This window comes from Lampetra planeri, chromosome 51 (genome assembly GCF_965212315.1).
Source record: "Lampetra planeri chromosome 51, kcLamPlan1.2.h2, whole genome shotgun sequence".
NCBI lineage: Eukaryota > Metazoa > Chordata > Hyperoartia > Petromyzontiformes > Petromyzontidae > Lampetra > Lampetra planeri.
In genome coordinates this window covers 4,022,131-4,039,902 of record NC_136157.1, presented here as the reverse complement: position 1 = coordinate 4,039,902, position 17,772 = coordinate 4,022,131, and the positions used below count along the sequence as shown (strand labels likewise).

The following is a 17,772-nucleotide window of genomic DNA, read 5'->3' as shown; positions in this document are numbered from 1 at the left end:
TGGAACAATGTTTTCCAGCAGGAAATTGTTAAAGCAGACAACCTCTGAGCCAACACACTTCATGAGTGTCGTCAGCAGCGTGGCCTATTTAACAAATGCCGCTGGCTTGCTGATGTTGTAGGTAAAAGCTCTCCACCAAAGACGCAGTGCAGCAACTTTGTACAAAATGTACGATACAAACATTGATCTGTTTTGCCCCGTGAACTGTTCTTTTGTATCTTGACTTAAAGCTTTCGTGACTGCCGGAATTCATATTCTTTGGGTATTTCGGTAAAGTCACGTAGATAGCGGGGTTAGCCTTTAGAAGCAAACGCCCTTCACCTGATGACGACCGCTTGTATTGCGATCGAAACGTCGTAGTTTTTTGTTATTTTCTTGGAACCTATCTACGTGACTTTACCGAAAGACCCAAAGAATATGTTCTTTTGTATTGTAATTAAAATACACACGTAGGTGTTCAAGATGTATAAAGCAATATTATATATTAAGTACCATTCTTAGGGAGGATAGCAGAATTGCAGTATAGTACAATAATTTTTTCTGTTTTTGTTTTTCAATAGATACATTTGAAGCACAGAAATACTTTTTGACTACGTTCCAAGTCACTAAGGTGAGTGGGTTGTGTGGTATAATTATGATATGCCTTAATCTTAAAGAACTCGTATTTTTCTCTGACTGCCTTGAATGGGTAACAAAGGTAGCAAATAACTTTGTTTCCCATCTGCCTCGTGAAAACGACAGACGACAATGAGCAATTCTGCAGACGAGATACAATAAGGATGAAAAATCATGCACATACACGGATTCTGCAATGCTTACCAACTCGTGTTTCTCCTTGGACACATTTCAATGTTCTTAATTCATGTGTATTACCTGCTGTGGCATGGATCAGAGCCGTGGACATTGCTGAAGACATTATAAAGTGTCCAAAGAATCCAAAGTGTGATCAAAGAAACACATAGAGACTCGTCCTTTGCAATTGCATCGAGAGACAATGGATTAGAGAACTTAATCAGCCTAATGGCATCATTCAGACTGTTTTGAAAAGTAATAAACGTGGGCTTAGGCAGGACAGGTCTCGGGAAGGAAAATTAATGACATTAACACTCTTACTTTAGCCACAGAACGACTTAAGCATTGAGTGATTAATAATGCCGGGGAAGTTTAATGGGTGCTCACGTGTGTCTGGCAGGCCATTGATTGGCTTAGTGGGAGTGATGACTGCATTCCGAGAAACAGCTCTGACGTGAGAGTTATAATCTCATGACAACTTTGCCTTTTACCTCGACTTTCGGCATTTACGATCCTGCTACGATCATAGCCTGCCAGATTCACAAAAGTAAAGATGAAAGGAGCATTTTCTGTTCTCTGGATGATATATTGCCACCTTAAACTAAGAGTTCTACCCACAGGAAACTAATTTATGTAGCTCACTTAAAAAAAAATAATGTTGTATTGTACCAGATAAGGCCCACTGAACTATAGTTATTTTTCAGAAGCGACCTGGCCACAAGTTATAGCTCAACGAAGTGGCTTATCATGTGGAAATGTATAGCAACCAAACACTATAAGTGTACGTCGATTCTAAATGTGGAGGAGAAAACCGGAGGACCCTGAGAAAAATCCACACAACCGTGGCGAGAACATGAAAACTCCAAATATAAAACAGGCGTCAGGGTCGGGATCGAGCCCGTGACCTCATATGCACCAGGCAACGTAGTTAACATCTCCCAACCGCCACGCCCCACTTTGCCAGGTGGACCAGCCGGTGGTGATGCGACTGGGTCAATCCATTAACGGCGTCTCTCACACAGGCCCAACGTTGTCATTGTTTTTTTTTACATTGGAGAACATCTCCAAAATCAGAGATTACTTCTTGGCAGAGCATAAAGTTAACCATTTGCAAGTGAGACCACGTGGGGACAAGACCAGAGACCTGAGACCTCCCAGTAACGCTCCAGGAACGGTCTGAAATTTTCAGAAATGCCCGTGGGAAATCAACATCTGTATCTGCTGTCTTTGTCTCCATTTCTCTGTATGTCAGCCTCACATTTCTTTATGTGTCTGTTGTTTTTTGTTTTCCATTATTTCCTCATCTCTCTTCTCACCTTACCTCTTTGTGAGACAATCTACTTACACGTCTCTTGCACTTGTGTCTCTCTGCCATGCTCCATGTGTCTCTGTTGCCTTGTTTTGTATTGTCTTTATAGATTTGTGTGTTTGTCTGTATCTCTGTTTGTGTCTGTCCATCTCACGTTGTCTCTTGACGTGTCTCGCTGTTTGTTTCTCTCTCCCCGTGCTTCTATCTTCACCTGGTCGTCTTGTTTTTTTCATGCATCTATCCATCTCCCTGTCCTCTCCATGTCTGTCATACTGTCGAAAAACTCACTCCAGATCTACCCCCTAATTATTTTCCCCACCACCCGTGCCTCTTAATTGTCACACACACGATTTGCTTTTCTTTGGCTATCACAATGCTTCACAATGTTGCTGACCATGTATTGTACTTGATGTGGTGGTGCGGTGTGACCAGACTGGCGCTATGAGCACCCTTCGTAACAGACTTACACACGACAGCGCAGAAAGCGATGCAGCCGGGCTCGTGCTGGAGTCAGTGAAAGTCATGGGTATCGCGACGGCCACAATCACATCTGCTAAGCTGGATATTGATAGCAGTGGCGCATTCAGGGATATAACCATCAGTCAAGTTCCAGGAACACAAGTAAGTCTTCTGTATTCACACACATTTTAATGCTCCCAGTAACGAATGATCATATTTCCGTCTGTACCGCAGTCCAAAGGTGAGATCGTATATGTGACGTTGTAATGTGGCCATTATTGATGCTATAAGGGAGTATACTCTTTGGTTCTTTTGGTAAAGTCACGTAGATGAAAAAATATATATAATACTAATAATTTGATTAAAATAACTAAATAAAATCACGACGTTTCGGAGGCAACACAAGCTTCCGTCATCAGATGGAACAGCCACAGCAAAATTACTGATGACGGAAGCTTGTGTTGCCTCCGAAAATTCGTGATTTAATTTAGTTTTTTTTTTCATCTATGTGACTTTACCGAAAGAACCAAAGAGTATGGATCTTTGCAGTCACGAAAACTTCAAATCTTGAACTATAAGGGAGTGTTAATGACAAAATTGAGTACTTTTGTTATTATCTGTGCTTGTACACTGCTAGCAGTGCGATCTCCTATTTGTTCGTGTCATTTTGTTTCTGTTTTCAGATCCTTATCATTGAGTTACAAGGCGAAAATGTTATGTTGACATCACCCTTCACCATCACTTGGGAGTAACCTACAACGCAAACGCTGAAATATTTCCACCATCTGTGACCCTCAAGACCTATCCTCTTCGAAGTGCTGCTGTTGGCTAGTTTAAGTGTTACTGTAAGAGATGGCACAATCCGCTTCACATAATTACACCCTTAATTCCTTCATATGCGGAACATACCAACCGGGGTATTCAACTTAAAACAGGGGTTGGGGAGCCGACAGTCACGTGGGTCCCATACAGACCAACAACTTCAGTTCATACGACCAGGAGCCACACGGGGTGCACAACCTCAAAGCAGCCTGCAAACTACACTACCAGCGTATTAGCAGCACCAATCTGGCGCTAGAAGTCGATATTTTTCAACCTGCCGTCACTGTGCTAATGATATCCGTGTGCAGTCAATGCACACATGCCTCGAGTAATTAAGGTTGAGTGTCAACGGCATTTTTAAGTCCTATTTAGCACTCCGTACGGATACCCAACCCCTGACGAAAGGCATGACTCTGGATAAGGTTGATTGACGGGTGTTGAATCCATGCTTGGTAAAGTTTCAGGTTAAGGAACTCGCTGAAATGCAAAATGCATTAGCCACGTATATTGATTTGGCTACCTCAGCAGACGCTTCACAATTGGAGGGAATATGTTTCGTGTGAGATTTTTGTTTCTATCTCTGCAATTGTCAATTTTAATCACCAGTGATGGATGTTAATTCAGCTTCAAACCAGTGAGGATGGATAAAAAAAACACGTTCGTCAAAAACCCTGTGTTAAAAGAAAGAATATTTAAAAGGCGACATTTTCGGTAAGGACCCTGTTTCACAGCAAGTAAACAAACGCAGAAGAGCCCTTTGCCCGAAACGTTGCCAATTACAATTTGTTTCCCTTTTAAGGCCGGTGCCGTTGACGAATGCGAGTGGATTTTTGTTGTTGTTCTGTGCCTACGCGCCACTGCCAAAGCAGCATCACCACACACGTTCGTTGAATTGTAAGAAAATGTTTAATAAACGAATACAAAGTATACATTTAAATATGAATAACATCGTTTTGGTTGGGAGGGGAGCTCCCCACCTTATCATTATCCTCTTCTAGTTCTCGTTGTGTGATTGCTCCATTATCGGCCGTAACTTAGCAACCTCTCAGTTATTTACTTGATGGGTTTTTTTCGTGTAATTACCACTTAATTGTTAATTGTGCATTTTATTCATTTTCCGGTAAGAGCTTTTATATTTGCTGTCATCCGCTGCAGAATAACAAGCGTAACGCCGATGTCTGTACGCAACCGTCGTCTCTCGTTTAAGACTTGCTTGTAGATTATCTGGAGCTCCTAACACCGAGCGAAATTGCGTGCAAATGTAACAATTTCATGTGATCAATAATAAATTAATGTCTATTTTAACATGAGCACTGTGTAACATCACGTTAACATCAGTAAATATACAGCAAGTACGGCATCAATAGGTGCATGCACAGATTATATTCATGACTAATAATTTGCTTCTGAAGATATATACTTTATCTCGCTAGAATGTGGAGAATGGTCACGTAAGCAAGGTCTGCTGTGCACACTTGTATCTTTCATATTCCAGCTTTTTATAGTGCTTTTACCAGATTCTGGCCTCAGAATGTGCAACACACAAGTTTCCCTTTTATAGCACTCCGATGCTGTGTTCGGGTTGTAACACATGCTGATTAGCATGATGTCCGACGTTTCGCTCCATATGCTGAACAAGATACCAACACGCGTTGAAGATGCTCTCAGCACGTGGACACTTTTCATCGGATATCATTCCACGTGGCGCCTATCTGAAAACACAGGGCTCACTGGACTCACAATGTGGACTTCTCACAAGTTTGATAAAACTTTGAACAGAGACTGAGGTCCCTTGACTTGAGTCCAACATGCTTCAGACATACATGTTGGCCCTGTAATTATTGGCGCTTAGCTCTGAAGGCTGCCTCTTGTACGTCCTTGGCAGCATCGGAGATGCGTGTGGATTTGACAGAGCAATCCTGTGAGGGTCCGGAAGAGTCGAGAGTTAGTGAGTTTGTTTGTCCTTTATTACACTTCGCAAAAAAACTAGAGAATATTATTTAGTTCCACTCTCGCAACTTTCCTGCGCGTATCTTGGTTGTGTTCGTCAAATAATCTTCAAATGTACTTCAGGAAGTATAACTAGACGAACATTTTTATTTTTTTATTTTACCAGGTAAGGCCCACTGAGATATAGAGCTCTTTTTCAGAAGCGACCTGGCCACAAATGATAGGTCAACAAAGTGGCTCATCATCATGTGGAAATTTATAGCAGCAAAATACTAGAAACGCACGTGTCTAAATGTGGAGGGGAAAAACCGGAGGGCCGAGAGAAAAAATCCACACAACCACGGGGAGAACACGTAGACTCCAAATATACAGGCGTCAGGGTCGGGATCGAACCCACGGCCTCCTGCGGACCAGGCGAGGTAGTTCAAATCTCGCCACTACGGTGGTATACTACGGTGTACCTCTAACATGGGAGGCAAAACGTCGCCAAAGAGACGGGAGCAGCACTCGCCACTGCTATCCCAAAAGAGCAGCTTTTAAGAACATTTCTCATTCATCGAACCGTGAAAACCAACTACATCAATACGTTGATTCAGATATTCACTCGGTTCCTCGCGCAATGCGCCGACCACTACACTACCTCAAAGACAAAGATCCCTGGTATTGCCTTAACATATTGTGGGGGTAAGTGCTGTTAGCGAGCACCAATGAAGACTGGTACAGCACACGAAGGGGGTGGGTGGCCAGCACCACGCCGGACCGCCTTTGTCTCCCTCGTGGCGATGTCTACACACTCATTTGAGGCTGAGTCGACCTAGGGAAGGCCCAGTACGAGTTCAAATAATCGTCACTGGTGTTGGCCGTGAGCGGGCATTGAACTCGGGTCACCGGGTTGGAAACACGGCACGAAAAAAAACAGTTGCACTACCACTACACAGACACACACACCTGGGCTGCCTGTATGATCGCCCAACACCTGAACAGACAATGATGGTCCCTCCGGTCAGTGTGAGCAAGGCGCTCGCCCATCCAATAAATAAGGCAGTGCCAAGTTCGTACCTGCAAGGAGATGACAGACAAATATACATATGTCTATAGCAAGTCAGTCGAAATTAAAATAATAAGATTCATGTATGTTGGCTTGCCCTGGATTAACTGCAATGATGATGGGCTGAGTTTACCCCTGACTAGGATTTGAACCCTACACCTTATTTCCATTACAATCCTTATTTACCCAGGAATACTTCAGAGTCTCATGACATTTCCTGGAGGGTTCTGCCTAATTATCACAGTAGGGGGGTGATTGGGAGTTGAGCACTGCCGGCAGTAAATCCCAAATTAATAAAATGCTTCAATTTAAAGCTTTCGTGACTGCAGGGATTCATCTTCTTGGTTCTTTCGGTAAAGTCACGTAGAATGGAAATAATAAAATGATAAAAATAAAACATAATAAAATAATTCTCACGACGTTTCGGCCACAACGCAAGCAGCCGTCCTCAGGTGGAGAACAGGTCTGTCGAGAAGACAGAGTCTGAATGACACACCCCAGGCTTGGAGCATCTATTTAATCTGGGATGGAGGGGGGAAGAGCGCCTTGACAAAATAATTTGCTCTTGATATGCAAATTCTTGCGTGATGACACGCCCCAAATGCAAGGTGAGCAAAGACATGTCGATCCATCAAGGGGCGCACGAGGACTCACTTTGCCCCGATGATGGTGGGATCGTAGTACTCGACAGTGACGCGGTACGCATACCACGACACAGCGCTCACAATCAGCAGGCCTGGGGCAGTGTAGAGACAGGCAGCAGCAACAAAGCAGCAGCAGCTATAAGCAGGACCAGAGTGACAGCTGCCAAGAAACTAGTTCTCAAAGGGCCCTCCCATTTTGAAGAAGCATCCAATGCCTAAAAGTTACGTACGTATATATATATTTCAAAATGAGAATATTTATTTATTCCTGGCGGAATCCGATGAGCTATGAAGCTCCTTTTCACAAATTTCCAGCACTAATATTTCATAGCTATTACCAGAGCGTGTTAATCCCAGTAGCCTTCGGGACTTTCCTGAACGAGAGTTTTTCCCAGCACTATTTGTTTTTAACGGGAAAAATCTGAACCAGTTACCACATTCCGAGTCCTCATTAAATCATTTTGAATGTTATTCAGAGACAGTATCTAACTTAATTTGGTTTATAATTCATTATAATCACTCCCTTACCATTATTTAGTTGCATCCTTGTCACTTATTGTACCACGAACCACCGGCCTTTGTTCGCTATGACATTCATGCTTTGATGTCTCAACCAAACTCAATGACTCGTACCGCATTAGCTGTTTCCTCTCATCAATCCTCTATTTAACTACCTGCTTTGCATTGGTCGTTTTGCAAATCCCTCTCATCGTCTCTGTTATAAAGTTCCAGTCTATGCATGTATGATGAACGTATTTCCCACAGTACGTAGCCAACCGTGCTTATCGGAGGTGCGGGGGTAGGACAACAATCTAAATACAAGACGCAGTTATAAAGAAATTAGTTTTCAATTTAGATGTGTTTTGCTCTATCTCAGCCACCCCTACCCGGAATACCCCAGATAATCGAGAATTAACTGCACGTGTAGGGCATCCCGATACGGTATATGCTAAACGAGAGTCGGCGTACCTTGTAGAATGCAGATGAAGCCAGTGATGAATGTGATGTTTCTCTTTGCTTTGTCACTCACGAAGCTGATCCTTACGCACGTCATGCCGAACGGAGAGCAGATCATGGCCAAACACCCCAAGAATACGGAGGTTATCATGAACGCCCTGCATGCCTGCACATAGTCTGAAGAAGAGCGCTCGTTAGTAGCTTGCGCGTCGTCAATGTCCGTTGTTGTAATGTCTGGCAGTCATTACAACAACGGACATTCATTACAGCAAGTGATGGGACAACTGCATATAGAAGGCTGCAAAGTGCGAGGGTACGGAGTACGAGGAAACTGCGTCCATTGGCCATCTGGGATCCACCACTGTGTTGAGGGAACTGCAGTTGAAGAACATTCGTACTCGTTATCGCACAGCAAGCACACCATGCAACGACATTGGCGATTCAGGTGCAAAGTTCGAGAGAAAGCGCCGTCGCGGCAATCGTGAAAATAAAGTGGTGTCGTATCGTAATTAACCATTCCCGTGGCCCGGACATCGTCGTCATCTGACAATGCTACTGCAGCTCTCGCTGCACATTGTGACCAGGGTGCTGTGCATGAGGGGGTCCCCCCCTTCCTCACTCTCCAGCTTGAAGACGGTGAGGTGGGGACGGCAGTGCACAGCGCCCAGGGCATTGCCGGCACAGTTCATCCACAGGCCCTGGAAGACCCAGGTGGCGGTGATGACAGAGGAGGCTCGGCTCGTCACGCGCCACTCGTTCATGGCTGTCGCCACCGTGGCTCCGACCCAACCCAGGCACGCGATGATCGTGCCCAGCACCTGTAGGCAGGTGCCGCTCATCTCAACCGAGCTTGGAGCCCTTGTTGACAATGGGATGTGATGACACAAAAACAATGGGACGTCATGAGACACAAACAATTGGATGTGATGACACACAAACAATGGGATGTGATGACACACAAACAATGGGATGAAATGACACACAAACAATGGGATGTGACGACGCACAAACAATGGGATGTGATGACACGCAAACAATGGGACGTTATGAGACACAAACAATGGGATGTGATGACACGCAAACAATGGGATGTGATGACACACAAACAATGGGATGTGATGACACACAAACAATGGGATGTGATGACACGCAAAAAATGGGATGTGATGTCACACAAACAATGGGATGTCATTACACACAAAAAATGGGATGTTATAACACACAAACAATGGGATGTTATGACATAGGAGAAATATTTTCACTTATAGAGAGCTTAAATTCATTGGCATCTTACAGCGCCTTAAAGCACATCCCATCTCATCAACTCGTTCGATTTCCCTGTGGGGGAACCCCCGTGGCAGCCATCCCTACGCGGTTCAAGGTCCATGCAGTACCGGACTATAAATAGGTATATACAAACAAATACATGCAATCAAGTACTGCATTGCGTTGGCAGTGGTGCACAAGCACAAATAATAAGACAAATACCTGTCATATGCATCAATATCACTGCCCGAAAAATAAAACATATGGTTATTGTGAAAGTTAGGACTCTCGTATTAAATTAAATGCATTGTAAAATGTTATTCAATGTTATATATTGAGATACATAGTTTTTTTTATATGTGGATATTGCAATGATGTTAAACGTAAATGTTGGATTCGTTTATGTTTGAAAACCACAGTTAATTTTCAGTGCATTTGGTAAAGGAAATCTGCATATTACTGCATTTTCCAGCTATCGTATCGATAGCTATATGACCTGTTCATAGAAGCCCTTGGGCGGCTGATCCACTCTAATAACCAGGTGTTCCACTTACATGGAATTTGAGTTTAATTAACCACGACAATAATGATGTCACCCCCTTATTAGCAAATACAAGTGCTGATATTGCCCATGAGGATGGTTATCAGACACTTTTCAATTACGCTTTCAAGTTACACTTGAGTAGTTGTGTTGATCGGACATTCATGAAGCAAAATAAGATGGTGTGACATCATTTTATTCTGCATAATCTGCCACTGCTGGATGAAGGCTTCCATGAACGATCATTATTCAATATGTATTCAGTTACAACACACACAAGGCATCATGTATATGTAATTTACACACACTGCAAAAGAAGTGTTTTAGAAAGTAAACATTACTTTAAATTAACACGTAGGCTTTCGCGACCAGTATTATTCATATTAAAGGCTTTTGGGTTTGATCGCCTAAGTATAAATGTGTCGCAACCCTCCACCACCTGACACGGCCAATCACTAAAAAAATGTCACGTTAATAAAACGTCAATTAGTTACTTCATCAGTCCACCGGTGTGTTTGAAGAGTGAATCCACAACATTTAGAATTTAAGTACGTTTCGCTGGTAATTACATTCAGCATCTTCGGGCGATTTGCCAGAACAGTGAAGCCATCCACCTGCTTCCGATCTTAAATAGCGCAAGATGACGTCATCATTGTTGAACCCTATCAGGTTTTGAGATCAGAGGCGAAATGTTAATCATTCGATAGATTCTGAATTTCATTTAAACTCAATCATCACGCAATATATTTTTTCACAGGTTTTGTATCGCACAGTTAAAATGGTGCAAAATGTGTTGTGTAAACAGGACGGGATTAACGCCTAAACAAATATTTGCACAACTTCATGGTTTAAACACAATACCACAGCACGATAATACATCCCATCGTATAATTTAGTCGTCTCAGCCGTGGCGTCACAGTGTTTAGACCAGTTGTGTTCTAATGTTTCCGTATATGTTCGTTGTAAGTTTGATTCAGCTTTGTAATTCGTATACCACGTTTAAAAAAAACTAGAATTGAAATAACAGAGGTGAATAACAATGGCGCGTTTGCCCTCGGGCATGGGTGGTGGTACAACAACAGTAAAGGGTAGGAATTGAATGTTGGAGGGCACCCTGAAATAATAACCTGGGCCCTCCATCGTACTTCATCCGGCTCGATGGATGAAAGTAACACATTGACATCAATTCGGAAGCAATGGCGTGTATTTCCAGGTTTCAATGTAATCTACGAATGATGTATACAGGGTGCTTCAAGAATTGTTAACACTTATACGGGATTACTCTTTGGTTCTTTCGGTAAAGTCACGTAGAAAATAAAATTTAATAATATGATAAACTTATATGGGACTATCGTTTTTAATAGGAAAAGAACGGATAATACACTCGAACATGAAAACAAATGTATGTTAATAGCTTCAAGAAGTCCGTCTCCACTTGTTCAGCATCATTTGTCCAACACATGCCTGGAATCTTCTCCAGGTGGTCTCCAGAGCCCGGATGCACATTTCTTGTGGTATTGTTGACAATTCTCAGAAGTGTTAACATTTTTTGAAGCATTCTGTATATATAAGAAAAAGTAGCAGGTAAGGCCCAATTACCAACTCTTTTTCAGAAGCGACCTGGCCACAAATGACAGCTCAACGAAGTGGCTCATTACGTGGAAATTTATAGCAGCCAAATACGCTTAAACGCATGTTTATCAATACAGGCTTCAGGGTCGGTATCGAACCCACGATCTCCTGTATACCAGACGAGGTAGCTAACATCACGTCACCGTGGCGCTCCATATATGCTTTACTACCAAATAGTAATTAGGATGAACATTTCTACTTACAAGTGTCTTCCAATTCTCTAACATTGATATTACGAGATTGGTGGATTTGACAATAAAACATTTCTCAACGGACATTTGGTGTTTGGCACCAAAGCTGTGGAACGGGCTTACCCAGAAATGCTAACACAGATCCGATTGAAGAATAAGTTGATGGCATGTTTAGAGCGCATAACTCAAATGGAGTCGGCGTACATTGCCAATGCTGTCTTGCTTTGAACACAGTATTTGGTGTGCAATCACTTTCTTACTAATTCTCTCGCTGATTTGTTTGCTGTTGCCTCGAGATGTACATAGCATGGGAGGTGTGGTGTAAAGAATACATAACAAAGTTAAACATCTCTGCAAAAACACTTCTGTGTAATAATCTAGTTATGCTCAGTACTATTGACTTTAGGAAGTTCATATTAAGCAAATCGAGCCCTTACCTTCTGCAAAGAAGCAAACTTTTATGTTCGAAGAACATTCACTGACCGCAGAAAATGCTTGTCCTTGTTAGTAACCCGCGCGCGTGTGCATTGTTGCTGCTTCATTGAAAACTTAATTATTAATTCGACTTGGAGCTGTGCAATTATTATTTTAACTAACGTGTAAATATGGTGTATTATTAATTTGTACGAGCTGATGGGGCAAAAAACAATGTGTGTGTTTGGCATAGCCACCACGGATTTCAAAAGTTAAACTCTTACTCGCTCTGGTGCATGATTGTGCTAACTTGAGCACTTTTAAGTGTCTTGCTGCAGCTTAATGAGTAATATTTGCGTGCTTTTCAGGTCAGATAATCATTTGAAATTTTAGGCGTTGTTTCGTTTGTACAGCCGGTCGCTTTTGCACAGAATATCTGAGAGGAGCTATGTTGGAGCTAAGGGTGACACGGTGACGAGATGTTACCTACATCACCCGGTATACAGGGCGTGGGTTCAATCCAGTTTGCATGTTCTCCCCGTGGTCGTGTGGATTTTTCTCCGGGTCCTCCGGTTCTTTCCCTCCACATTTAGATATATTCGCGTTTAGTATTTAGCTGAAATACATTTCCACGTGTTAAGCCACTTCTTTGCGCTCTGCTTTGTGATGGCCAGGTCGCTTCTGAAAAAGAGCCGTATAGCTCAGTGGGCCTTACCTGGTAAAATAAAATTGTTGTTGTAGTAATAGTAGTTGTTCAGCATGATGTCCGACGTTTTGCACCACATGCTGTGAGGTGAGTCCGTTTATTTCAGGCAATGCCTATTGAGCACAGCAGCTCGTTCTCAACGGCTGAGCATGTTACGTGGGAATGGGGGGTTTACAGGGGTTGCATAAAACAAAGGAAAGTATACATATGCATGACTAATAATGAATAATAATAAACAATCAGAACTATTTACAATGGAAATCTAGTCAGCAATACAAAATAACATTCTTCATGCCACTAGTGAAAGGAACTCGCATATGGCATTACTAGAATGCACATCGTACAGCACAACAACTGTGAACGCCCACAGGAGTTGGTATATTTATGGGGATTTTAAGGTTCTCACCCACGCAAAGACTTCCAACCAGAACTTGCTTAAACATTCAAGGAGATACCCTCATTAATAACTTAATACTTTAGTGAGAATTTCACGGATAATAATGATACGAAAGGACTTTAATGAACGTCAACACCGTTAATTTGTTCTCGGTGAGTGCAAACACACTTGTCAGCAACGTTGGTTATGGTGAGAGTCCGGAGTCCGATCAGCCAACTCCGGTCCGATGAGCACAGTGCACAAACGAGGCCACTTTTACTCTACATGCCTAATTTATCTCATACCAAAGATACCACCATGACAGATGAAACCGTTCAAAGAGGAGGAAAAGGTGCAACCCTAAAACTTCTTGCGTGCGTGACTGCTGCTAGCAGAAGGGCCTACACTCGACGAAGCGCTCGAGAGCCCATCTCAAATATATTTCTGGCCTAATTGTCCATACCAGTAAGACATCTTGGAAGAGGAGGGAGTACCCACGTTTTACCCCACCACACACAACCCGCTAATGGATATACACAGTTGGGTGGAGAGAGACAGGAAGATTTAAGACACATGCTCCTTGTTTCAACTGCCAGAACGATTGGACAGATGACCTCTGCAAGTGCAGTATACAGTTAAACCTTGCCAAACGGGGGGGGGGGAGATTCTTTGTTGGGCAAAACCGCGGTCGACAATTAATAGACCATATGGAGAGAAAAATGGTCAGAAACAAGTTTTTCAATGCACACACTTGTTTTTGCACTCAAAAGTAGAAAATACATTATATTGATCCCAGAATGAATCAAAATTGATGTGCTGAAGAAAAGTAGGAAGCTTGCTTAAGGAAAATTTAACGTATCGAAAGGAAGCCACCCATTCTTATTCAGTACATCAAAGTTGATTAATTCTGGAGTCAAAATAATGTATTTCCTACTTTTGAGTGCAAATAATAGTGTGCATTGAAACACTTGTTTTTTTACCTATTTTTTTACAATTACAACGATTGTAACGATTTGACTGCTATTTTATTTCACCAGGCAGGGCCCACGAGAGCTGTATAGCTCTTTTTAAATCCTTTATATTAAGTTTACTTGCTTGCTTGCGCGCTTACGACCGTGCAAATCTTTCGGTCGTTTTTTAACCCACTTCCCGTGATCCAATCGAGCTGACATTTTGCACACAGACTCGTTGTGCGTGACAATTTATTTTCGTGAATTTTTTTCCCCAAAATTTTACACTTTTTAGGATTTTTTTTTATTTAATTACCAATTGCTTAATGGTGGCAGGCAATCATCTGACCCATAGGTGGCAGCCATCTCAAGCCAAAGGACAAGAGGACTCTAGCCGCCACGCATATAAAGGATTTATAGTGAAAAACTTTGTTTTTACGGATTAATTTTTTCAGAAGCGAACTGGCCACCAATTAAGTGGCTTATCATGTGGAAAATTATAGCAGCCAAATATTCGAAGCCCATGTTTCTAAATGCCGGAGATAAAACCATGGGACCACGGGGAGAACATGCAACCTCCAAATAGACAGGCGTGAGGGTTAGGATCGAACCCACAACCTTCTGCATACCAGGTAAGGTAGTTAACATCTCGCCACTGCAAGATGCTCTGTATACTAGACGAACAGCATCACTATAACCCACTATGCCTAAGAACAATTCACCCGGACTTGGATGCGCCCTATCTGGTCGAACCTCGAAAGCCAAGCAGATCTGAGCTTGGCCAGTGCCTGTGAAGAGGAGTCAGAGACTGGTTAAGCACTTCTTTAGTACTCGTTCCAAAACCAACCCTGAACACGCGACTCACAGCTCCTTTTAAACCTTCTATCTCAGCCCTCGTTCCCAATCAATACACATCCTCGTCCCACACGCCTGGTCCGGGTGACGTCAGTGCCCTTTAGCCCTTGACCCCCGTCTAATGTATTCCCATGTGTGTGATTGGTGCGTGTTATACTGAGTGTGGAGATTTCATGTCTGCGTGGTGCGTGTGCATGAGGGTGACTCACAGATCCCTTACACCCCCCCCCCCTTCCTTGAGACAAAGCCTTCCTCGGCTCAACAACTGTATGCCTCGGCCGTTCAAAGCCAACTGCCTCGGCCGTTCAAAGCCAACTGCGCAACAAAAAGTGCAATGTGCAATAAAGCAAAAGTAACACAACACAATTCCCCCTCTGTCTCCTTGTTAACAAGAGTACCCCCTCTGTCGCAGACTTCTCCCACGATCCGAACCCTCGGCCGAACAAAACAGGGTTGCAGGGATGTCCGTGTCCACAGCTGCGACGAGGCTGCGTGAGCGTGAGCGGGTTAAGGGGCCCCGTCCTGTGGCCAAGTCTTCGGCTGATGCTGCGGCTGTGTCTTCAGCCACGGATGCCGATGGATCCAGTGCTGGCGTCCTGGTCACCTGTAGTCCTGCAGTATGGACAGTGGCTGCATTGTCAGTCGGACGCATAGCAGGCCGCGAGTGTGACAACCTCCTCCCACTCAGCCAAACTGACGATAGAGGTGAAGGTGACGATGCTCGTAGGGGCAGCTCGGCTGCGACATAACGTTTTAGCCTAGAGGGGTGAACGTACCACCTATGCTTTCCCATCTGAAATACCTGCAGCACTGTGACCGGGCCCTGCCAGGGCCGGTGCAGTTTCGCTGACGTACGTAACGGTACCTTCGGACAGTGCAGCCAAGCCAGGTTACCCACTGCAAAGGGATCCGCGACCGGTGGCTTAGCCCGCAAGTGCTCGTTCGTAGCTTGCGTCCAACACAGTGGGCAGCATCATCAGGGCTTGATCCTCCGTCCACCTCATTGCCCAGGCGGCCGTCTCGAACTGGCGGATGAAACGCATCATTCTCCCGATCTGGAAACGAACCTCTGTATCGCGCCCAGCTGACGGCTCCATCCTGGTCCTCCCTCCGCGGGCTGCCTCGACTGAGTTTCGGGCTGAATCTTGACCCCGGTTGCCGCTGCTGTTGGAGGATATCGAGAGGGCAGACCAGAGTTTTCTCCCAGGTCCCGCGCGGGACGCACGATCGGCAGCGTCGCTGATGCTACTCCATCCCCTGATAGATGCTGCGGAGTGCCTGGTCAGGAAGGCTGACCGTGGCCCCCGTCCCCTCGCTGGGGAGGTGGAGCGGCCGAAGTTCCCCCCGCTCGTTCGACCTCCCTCAGGACCCAGCCGGCTAAGCAACGTTGTGACTGCCTCCAGCAGCAGATCCATCCTTCTATCCTGAGAAGATGATCTGCGGTGGCGGCGGTGCTGGGTCTGCACCGCCGGGTTGGTGGAGGAAGGTGGCCACAAGGGACGAGCAGCTGCCACGGATCTCGTCGATGAGCCGGGAGACGAAGCCCGATTCATCGGCTCCGTTTCGGAGCAAATCTAGTCCCGGGCACCTAGAGCATCTTCTGGCTGTGTCTCCCCTTTTGGGATCTTGCGTCGGTTGAGGCGAGACATCCCACCGCTGCCACCAGATGAAGAGGAGTCGGAGACTGGTTAAGCACTTCTTTATTCTTCAACCCACAGCCACACTCGTTCCAAAACCAACCCTGAACACGCGACTCACAGCCCCTTTTAAACCTTCCATTATCGCCCTCATTACCAATACACATCCTCGTCCCGCACGCCTGGTCCGGGTGACATCAGTGCCCTTTAACCCCTGACCCCCGTCTAGTGTTCCCGTGCGTGTGATTGGTGCGTGTTATACTGAGTGCGGACATTTCATGTCTGCGTGGTGCATGTGCGTGAGGGTCACTCGCAGATCCCTTACACCTGGATGGGTGCCCACCATGCACAGCACAGGTTGTCATAGGGCTGCGGGGTCACGTGGTGTTTATATCCAGTTGTACTGTATATCTATGCTGCCTGCCTTTACCAATCCACGCTGACCAGCCGCGGTTAAGAATGGTCAAATGGCCTCCACAACCAGCATGGCGTAGGGAGGCCCAGATCCAGCAGTGGATTGACAAAACGTCTCCATGCTCCTAGGGGCATTGTGCAGCGCTCAACTCCACCAGTGGAAATGCCACATTCCTATGGCAGGGGCCATCTTTAACAACCACTGACGACTTCGCATGAAGTGGTACGTATTTTAGGACCCTTTAGAAATGACGATAATGGCTTGCCTATGTCAACCCTTAACCCCACAATAAATTAAAGCATGTGCATTGCTATTATGGGGCCCGACGTCCACCCTGCCACCCTCGCTGGGCAGGTGGGGCGCGACGTCCGCCCGTTCCACTCCCTCCTCCACCGCGTCAATCGGCTCCCACCTGGCACGCGCCGATCAAGTGACGGGGCCCCCCGCGCTAGCGCCCTCTGTGAGGAACATGCTCGTACCGTTGGCCTCGGAGTCGCGCGGGGTTAAACCACATGCCCGTGCACACGGGCAGCTGTCGCTAACAAAGGCCTGCGAACCGCGCTCTCACCTGCGAGCGATTAACTATCAGCTACGGCGACCGCACGCTTGCGCACACAGCCGATGTTTCTAACCAGAGGGCTACGAACACGCGCTTCTACCTGCGCGATTAGCTCTTAACACGCATGCCCGTGTGCACATAGGCGGGCCCCGTTAACAAGAGGGGGCTGCGAGCGTGCTTACACCTATGCGATTACCTCGCTCGTGCAAACGTGGTAGCGATACAGAGATCACCATCCCGCGTGTCACG

General features: G+C 45.1%; 2 protein-coding genes across 6 annotated transcripts in view; one reads left to right on the top strand and one right to left on the bottom strand.

Moving 5' to 3' along the window:
• Positions 1–4,687, top strand: part of LOC144734529 (sucrase-isomaltase, intestinal-like) — a 332,315-nt gene extending 327,628 nt beyond the window's left edge. For all 4 annotated transcript variants that reach the window (XM_078616769.1, XM_078616770.1, XM_078616768.1 and 1 more), the window contains 3 exons: positions 561–610; positions 2,534–2,722; positions 3,244–4,687. In XM_078616769.1, coding sequence (XP_078472895.1) covers positions 561–610; positions 2,534–2,722; positions 3,244–3,312 — 308 coding nt within the window. In that variant the 3' untranslated portion in view covers positions 3,313–4,687. The remainder of the gene's footprint in view (positions 1–560; positions 611–2,533; positions 2,723–3,243) is intronic.
• On the bottom strand, positions 4,270–13,738 carry LOC144734531 (claudin-1-like). 2 transcript variants are annotated; one of them, XM_078616772.1, is made up of 6 exons: positions 12,741–13,738; positions 8,601–8,839; positions 7,994–8,158; positions 7,035–7,116; positions 6,281–6,391; positions 4,270–5,301 (listed from the first exon to the last, which is right to left on the bottom strand). In XM_078616772.1, exons 2-6 carry the CDS (start codon positions 8,818–8,820, stop codon positions 5,196–5,198), a joined length of 684 nt encoding a protein of 227 aa, XP_078472898.1. In that variant the 5' UTR covers positions 8,821–8,839; positions 12,741–13,738; the 3' UTR covers positions 4,270–5,195. The 2 variants fall into 2 exon arrangements, with proteins under 2 accessions (XP_078472898.1, XP_078472897.1); XM_078616771.1 differs by lacking the exon at positions 12,741–13,738 and adding an exon at positions 12,049–12,688.
• Between the last annotated feature and the right edge of the window lie 4,034 nt (positions 13,739–17,772).

Bases quoted from the DNA above. Each gene is read 5' to 3' on its own strand.
- LOC144734531 (XM_078616771.1), bottom strand. From the start codon at position 12,086: ATGTTCTTCGAACATAAAAGTTTGCTTCTTTGCAGAAG. The intron at 8,840-12,048 runs GTAAGGGCTCGA...ATTGTCAACAAG, and splicing joins AGTTTGCTTCTTTGCAGAAG to GGCTCCAAGCTCGGTTGAGA. The intron at 5,302-6,280 runs GTGTGTGTGTCT...GGACCCTCACAG, and splicing joins CGATCATACAGGCAGCCCAG to GATTGCTCTGTCAAATCCAC.